The 8,515-nt window shown below is 41.4% G+C and overlaps 1 protein-coding gene across 1 annotated transcript; it reads right to left on the reverse strand.

Moving 5' to 3' along the window:
• Nucleotides 1-1,109: 1,109 nt before the first annotated feature.
• Nucleotides 1,110-1,265, reverse strand: LOC105547147 (60S ribosomal protein L39-like). The gene has a single exon (XM_011990603.1). It carries the CDS (start codon nucleotides 1,263-1,265, stop codon nucleotides 1,110-1,112), a length of 156 nt encoding a protein of 51 aa, XP_011845993.1.
• Between the last annotated feature and the right edge of the window lie 7,250 nt (nucleotides 1,266-8,515).

The raw sequence follows: 8,515 nt of genomic DNA on the forward strand, positions 1-8,515 counted from the left end.
TAAAGAAACAATTAGAAAAAAGAAAGAAAGGAACAATCATTCTCAGTTATTTCCAGGGCTCTTTCTGTGCCCATGGAAGGTACTAATTCCCTCCAGATATTGGCTTCTCACCCCAGCCTCTACCATGGCAGGAAAGGTGTGCAAGAAGTATAGCAGATGCTGAAAAATAGATGCTGAAACTTGGGCTGTTTTAAACAACAAAGAGTGGCAAAGAACAGAGCAAAAGCAAAAATAAAATGAGACCACCAAGAAGTGTTTGATTTTGCTTCCCTAGTTCCACTCTACCCTCGCCCTGCATATACTTTCTTCCCAGCCTCCCTGCATTCCATTGTTCCAGGGTCCTCTTTTCGACTGTAGTTCTCAATCAGGAGCAATTTTCCCCCCAGGGGACATTCAGCAATGTCTGGAGATATTTTTGGTTGTCACAACTAGAGGATACTATCGACATCTAGTGCAATAGCTGGGGATGCCGCTGTGAAAGGAGAATAAATCTCAGGACCCCAAAATCACTAAGCCAAAAGGAAAAGTCAAGCTGGGAACTGTGTCAATCAGACAAAACTGCCTCCCTCCTTTTTTTTTTTTTTTTTTTTTTTTTTGAGACAGAGTTTTCCCTCTTGTTGCCCAGGCTGGAGTGCAGTGGCAGCTCACTGCAACATCTGCCCTCTACGTTTAAGCAATTCTTCTGCTTCTGCCTCCTGGGTAGTTGGGATTACAGGTCCCCGCCACCAAGCCCAGCTAATTTTTGTATTTTCAGTAGAGAGAGTTTCACCATGTTGGCCAGGCTGGTCTCGAATTCCTGACCTCAGGCAATCCACCCGCCTCGGCCTCCCTAAGTGCTGGGATTATAGGCATGAGCCACCGCGCCCAGCCCTGCCTCCCATTTTATTCCTAAATAAGATAGCTACAAAGATTTTTGTTTTTGTTTTTTTTTGAAATGAAAGGCCTCACATATTTATCACTGAACCCAGCCAACCAACGCATTCATAATAGATTCAGAGAGGAAAATACGTCGAACTCTCCAGAGAGTGGTGACATTTTCAGTTTGATACGGTAATGTGATCGTGACCTTCAGACAGCACAAATATATGTGCCATCTCATGTGCAATTCCTTATAGATCCAGCTTGGTTCTTCTCCAATGTCTCCTTTTGGAGTTGTACCTTATTTTATTTCCATTTTTCATCTGAATCCACTGGGGAATGGGACGATTTTGCTTTTGTTTCTTGGCCAGGAATCGCTTAATCCTGAAAGTCCTGTGAGAAGACATGGCGAGAAGTGGAAGCAAGAACACACCATGATGGCAGAGAAAGGAAAAGAGAGCAGATTTTTGTTTTTTAAAGCTATATTCCTTCCTCACCATTTGCCCGCAAGGAAATTCCTTGTGGGCCTCAGGATCTTTACCCTAAAACAGTTCTGTTGAATTTCACCTTGGCAATGTAAATTGATAGCTTCTCTTCAAAGATGCGGGACAAAGAACTCAAAGTCGTCCTGCTCACCTGAGACAAATGCATATCCGATATATCCCTCTGACTTCTTGTTTATGTAAAAATGCAGATTCACCGAGCCAAGCTAAGGCATAAGTGATCATTCCTCTACTCCCACCTCACATGTAAATTGCATATTCAGTGAAAGGCAGATCGAAGACTCAAAATAATGCAAACATTTGTCTCTTATCTACCTATGACTTGGAAGCCCCTGCTTCCTTTCTGGACCAAACCAAAGTACATCTTACATGTATTGATTGATGTCTTATGTCTCCCTAAAACGTATAAACCCAAGCTGTGCTCTGACCACCTTGGAACACGTAGTCAGGACCTCCTGAGGCTGTGTCACAGGTGCATCCCTAACCTTGGCAAAACAAACTTTCTGAGTTGATTGAGACCTGTCTTGAATACTTTTGGTTCATACTGCTAAGCAAACTATGATGGGCAGAACAGCCCTTGACAACAAAGAATTGACCAGTCTAAAATGTGAATAGCGCCAAGGTTGAGAAACCCTGCTCTGTGATAAATCAGCAATAGCTTCCGTGACAGGGTGAGACCACATTTAAACAGTTGTCCTAAAAGCAGAGAGTGTCAAAATGATGCAAGGAGAGAATAGATTCTTCAAACAGCAGATGGGTCAAAAGAAATTCTTTCCACCACAAAAGGCAAAACCACTAGTTCAACGAAGAAGTCATGGTACATAAAACATGTCTGGAAAAATATTTATAAGGGAAAATTCATGAATGTAAAGTCTTTACATTTAGATTTGTGTTTGGTCAATATAAGCACTTGGGATTTATAGTGTAAAAATAATCTGAATCCTTGAAAGGATTATACCTATATTTTATAAATCTATGAACTTCTCTCTCTGACTCCCTCCAACCAAGATTTTACCTCTACCACTCAACCAAACTTGTTATTGTCACGATTTCTAATAACTTCCTGGTTGCACAATTTGAGATTTGTCACCATATAAAGCCATGAGATTGGCAAGGACCAAGCCCTGGATCCTTTCAACATCAAGAGGTAGAGCAGATGAAGGGGGACCAAGAAAAGAGAGTGGGAAAGGGTAGATACAGAGGTAGGAGGAAAACCAATTGAGTGTACTGTAAAGACAGTGCTTCAAAAGTAGGTAATAATCAGCTGGATCAAAGGCTGCTGATCGGTCAGGTTCAATAAGGCACGATCACAGATCATTGGAGGTTAAAAAAAAATTATCAACAAAAGCATTATAACGAAAAACAGCCCCAGTCGGGCACAGTGGCTCATGCCTGTAATCCCAGCACTTTGGGAGGCCAAGGCAGGTGGATTACCTGAGGTCAGGAGCTAGAGACCAGCCTGACCAGCATGGAGAAACCCCATCTCTACTAAAAATACAAAATTAGCTGGGCGTGGTGGTGCATGCCTGTAATCCCAGCCACTCAGGAGGCTGAGGCAGGAGAATTGCTTGAACCCTGGAGGCGGAGGTTGCAGTGAGCCGACATTGCACCACTGCACTCCAGCCTGGGCAACAAGAGCGAAACTCAGTAGAAAGACAGAAAGGAAAGAAAGAAAGAAAAAAAAAGGAAGGAAGGAAGGAAGGAAAGAAGGAAGGGAGGGAGGAAGGGAGGGAGGGAGGGAGGGAGGGAAGAAGGAAGGAAGGAAGGAAGGAAGGAAGGAAGGAAGGGGAAAGGAAGAGAGGAAGGGAAGGAAGGGAAGGAAGGGAAGGAGGGGAGGAGGGGAGGAAGGAAAGAAGGGAGGAAGGGGAGAGAAAGAGAAAAACAGCCCCACCTCCCTTTTCCCTAGTTCTGTTCCCTAAACATAACTATAAGGCTTTCTACTATTTCTTCTAGTGTTGCATCCATCTTTCTAAATAATATACTTACACTGCCATTTTTAAATGTTTGTTTTATAGACAATTCCTTGTCATGTTAGGACATGTCTTTTTATCCAACTCAACAAATATGCATTTATCTTTCTTCTATTCTTTCTTTCTTTTTTCTTTTTCTTTTTTTTTCGAGACAGAGTCTCACTTTGTCACCCAGGCTGGAGGCAGTGGCACAATCTCAGCTCATTGCAATCTCCGCCTCCTGGGTTCAAGCGATTCTCGTGCCTCAGCCTCCCGAGTAGCTGGGATTACAGTTGCCCACCACTACGCCTGGCTAATTTTTGTATTTTTAGTAGAGACGGGGTTTACCATGTTGGCCAGGCTGGTCTCGAACTCCTGGCCTCAGGTGATCCACCCGCCTTGGCCTCCCAAAGTGTTGGGATTACAGGTATAAGCCACCTCACCCAGCCCCATTCTTTCAATACAGTTAAATTAATGCTTACATTATGATGCTTTTGTAAAACATTCACTGCTGAACAAGTAGTTGTGAGACAATTCTCCAAAGCATTTGTACATCTCAGACTATCTTTTCCAGGATTTTTGGGCAGCAAACAGCCTTAGAAGCTAGAGGTAGTGTCTTCCTTTGGCAGAGGGCAGGTTTGTTTATTAAGACAGTGACTCCCTCTGGGAGAGATTTAGAAGCATGGTTCTCCAGCCATATTAAGGGATAGTAAGATCTCCCCACTTCTCCCTCCCCAGATATTTCTTTGCTAACCAGAAAAATAAAGATAATGTCTCCCTGTGGGGCAAAGATTGGGCAGGCTTGCTAGCGGTCCCCTTATAAGACTGGGGGTTTCCTAAGCTTAGCATTTCTCAGCTGTGAGACAGATCCACTGTGTGCTCAGCATCCACCCATTCCCACTCAACATTGCTACAGTTCACCAAGTTCCCTCTTGGAACTTTCGGGGAAAGGGGAACTGTTAAACCCATGCTGTCTGCTGTGTCATGGGTACTCAAGGGCCCACTGTTTCCTGACCGACTGGATTTATGGAGATGTGGCAAGTCGGCCTAGAAGCTTCACTGTGCTTGGGAATTGTTTGACCTCTTGATTAAACAGTAGCGTTCTGTGATTATAGTTTGTGTGTAATTTTTTTCCTAGAACAAATAATTGCCTTTTTTATTATTTGCATTATCCTAGCCACTTGAGGTTCATCGGTAAACAGACCAAGTTTGCAACCCTCATGGAGCTTACATACTAAAGCAGGAGAGAGATCATGAAGATAAACAAGTGTGAAGCAGAAGAACTGCAGGGTTTCGAGTGAAGGGTTTGGCATGATCTGGCTGAAGTTATAAAAGTAATACTCTGCCTACTATGTAGAGACTAGATTATAGAGGAACAAGGATGGAAACAGGGCCAATGAGGACGCTTCTGCAGGAATCCAGGCAAGAAAAGATGGTGGTTTAGACCAGCGTGGTGGCAATGGAAGTGGTGAAAACAGCCAAAGGATTAATATATTTTGAAGACAAAACCGAAAGGATTTTCTGAAAATTGGTTGTAAGCATTGAGAAAAGGAGTAAGGATAACTGCAAAGTTTTTGTCCAAACTACTGGAAGGATGGAGTTGCCATCCACTGAAATGGGAAGACTTCTTTATATGTCATTTAAGGATATTTGATAATTTTCTCATGAGAGTCCTGTACCTCCTTTGTTATTTTTATTTCCTAGGTACTTTGTATTTTCTGTTGATATTAGCATACTAAACTATTACTGTATATTTAATAATTATGGTGAAATGGACTTCATTCTATTTTAGCTTCATCTTATATCCAGCAATTTTCTTCAAGTTTCTTATTGTTTATAACTAAATGTCAGCAATTTTCTTCAAGTTTCTTATTGTTTATAACTAAATGTTGTGCCAAAACTTAAGTATAAATCTAACAAAACATATACATAATGTGTATGTTGGAAAGTATTAAATACTAATGAAAGAAATTTTAAAAGACCTAAAGAAATGGAGACATTATATTCATGGATTTGAAAACTTAACATAATAAAGATCTCATTCTCTTCCATATTGATGTATAGATTTAACACAATTCCAACTGAAATCCCAGCAGAATTCTTTTGGAGGTATAGACAAGCTAATCTCAATTTATATGGAAAGGCAAAGAACCAGAATAGTTAAAACAATGTTGGAAAAGAAGAATAAAGTTGGAGGAATCACACTATCTGATTTCAGGACTTACTATAAAGCTGCAGGAATCAAGACAGTATGATATTCATGAGGGGACAGACACATAGTTCAATATAACAGAATACAGAAATCATAAATAGACCCACAAAAACATACCAACTGATTTTTGAGGAGGGTGCAAAAGCAGCTCAATGGAGAAAGGATAGTCTTTTCTACAAAAGAAGCTGGAACAAAACAACATCTGTATACAAAAATAAACAAACCATAACCTAAACCTTATACTTCATGCAAAATAAAATTCAAAATAGATTATGGATAGAAATGTAAACCACAAAGCTATAAAACTTTTAGAAGAAAATATAGGATAAAATCTTTGTAACTTGGGGTTAGGCAAAGTGTTCTCAGATATGACACCCAAAAGCATGCTGCATTTAAAGAATTGATAAATTGGATCAGCCTGGCCAACATAGTGAAACCCTGTCTCCACTAAAAATACAAAAATTAGCTGGGCATGGTGGAGCGCGCCTGTACTCCCAGCTACTCAGGAGGCTGAGGAAAGAGAATCACTTGAATACGGGAGTTGGAGGTTGCAGTGAGCCGAGATTGTGCCACTGCACTCCAGCTTGGGCAGCAGAGCGAGACTTCATCTTAAAGAAAAAAAAAAAAAAATTGATAAATTGGAATTCAACAAAATTTAAAACCTTCTCAGTGCAAAAGACACTTTAAGACAATGGAAAGACAAGCCACAGGCTGAAATAAAGTATTCGCAATATCCAACAAGGAGTTTTGTACTCAGAATATATAAAGAACTCTCAGCCGGGCGCGGTGGTTCATCCCTGTAATCCTGGCACTTTGGGAGGCTGAAATGGGCGGATCACTTCAGGTCAAGGGTTCGAGACCAGCCTGGCCAGCATGGTGAAACCCCCAACTCTACTAAAAATTCAAAAATTAGCTGGGCAAGGTGGCAGGTGCCTGTAATTCCAGCTTCTTGGGGAGCTGAGGCCAGAGAATCACTTGAACCCTGGAGGCAGAGGTTGCAGTGAGCCGAGACCGTGCCATTGCACTCCAGCCTGGGTGACGAGCGAAACTCTGCCTCAAGAAAAAAAAAAAAAAAAGAACTCTCACAACTCAAGTGGAAGAAAACAATCCAATTAAAAATGGACAAAATACTTGAATAGACACTTCACCAAAGATAATATATAGATGGTAAATAAGAACATGTTTATTATCATCAACCATTAGAGAAATGCAAATTAAAATCATAATGAGGACCGCATGGTGGCTCACGTCTGTAATCCCAACACTCTAGGAGGCCAAGGCGGGAGGATCACTTGAGCCCAGGAGTTCAAAACCAGCCTGGGCAATAAAGTGAAAGCTCATATCTACAAAAAAATGTTTTAAAAATTAGCCAGGAGTGGTGGCACATGCCTGCGGTCTCAGCTACTCAGGAAGGCTCAGGTAGGAGAATCGCTGGAGCCGGGGAGGTTGAGGCTGCAGTGAGCTGTGATCATACCATTGCACTTCAGCCTCAGTGACAGAAGAGACTCTGTCTCAAAAAAGCAAAAAAAGTAAAATCACAATGAGATACCTCTTCATGCCTGTTAGAATGGCCAAAATCAAAAGTGCTGACAATACCAAGTGCTAATGAAAATGCCAGAGCAATTGGAATTCTCATCCGTTGCTAGTGGGAATGCAAAATGGTAAAATCACCTTGGAAAACAGTTTGGCAGCTTTTTATAAAGTTAAATATACACCTTCCATGTGATCCAGAAATCACACTTGTGGGTATTTCAGAGAAATCAAAACTAGGTTCACATGGAAATCTGCACAGGAATGTTTAAACCAGTTTCAATCATCCACCAAAAATTGGAAATAACTCAGACGCCCTTCAGCTGATGAATGGATAAACAAACTATGATACATCCATACAACGGAATACTACTAGCAATAAAAAGAACGAACCATAAATACGCATGATAACTTGGATGAATCTCAAACTATGCTGAGTGAAAGAAATCCACTCAAAAGCTTACATACTGTATAGACTTCATTTATGTGACATTCATGAAGAGGGAAAAGTGTATTGACAGGGAACACATCAGCGATAACCAGGAATTAAAGGTAAGGGGAGGATGTGGCCATAAAGGGATAGCATATGGGAGTTTTGCGGGGTGATCAAACTAGTCTATATCCTGATTATAGCAGTGACACAAATCTATATATGTTCTAGAATTCATAGAACTGTATGCTCAAGAGTCTATTTTAATGTATGACAATTACAAATTTAAAATGAGACAGCTGGGGCCAGGCGCGATGACTCACGCCTGTAATTCCAGCACTTTGGGAGGCCAAGGCAGGTGGATCACGAGGTCAGGAGTTCAAGACCAGCCTGGCCAAGATGGTGAAACTAAAAATACAAAAAGTAGCCGGGTGCTGTGGCGGGTGCCATGGCAGGCGCCTATAATCCCAGGTACTCGGGAGGCTGAGGCAGGAGAATTGCTTGAACCTGGGAGGCAGAGCTTGCAGTGAGCTGAGGTCACTCCACTGCACTCCAGCCTGTGTGACAGAGTGAGATTCCATCTCAAAAAAAAAGAAAAAAAAGAGACAACTGGAACTTTGAATACTGACTAGCTATCTGATGAAACTAAGTAATTGTTGTTAATTATTTTACATGTGATAATGGCATTATGGTTATTTTTAAGTCCTTATCTTTTAAAGATACACACTAAAATATTTAAGGACAAAGTTATATAAAGTATGGGATTTGCTTAAAAATAATACTGGAGGAAGGAACGGACTGGGGAAGAAATGAAAGAAACCTGACCATGATTTAGTAATTGTTGAAGAGGGTAATGGATACATGGGACTTTATTATACTGTTCTGTCTACTTTTGTATATGTTTGATAGTTTCCATACTAAAAAGTTCAGCCAGGCACGGTGGCTTACACCTGTAATCCCAGCACTTTGGGAGGCCGAGGCAGGCAGATCACGAGGTCAGGAGTTTGAGACCAGCCTGGCCAACATGGTGAAA

This window comes from Mandrillus leucophaeus, unplaced genomic scaffold, assembly GCF_000951045.1.
Source record: "Mandrillus leucophaeus isolate KB7577 unplaced genomic scaffold, Mleu.le_1.0 Scaffold38, whole genome shotgun sequence".
NCBI lineage: Eukaryota > Metazoa > Chordata > Mammalia > Primates > Cercopithecidae > Mandrillus > Mandrillus leucophaeus.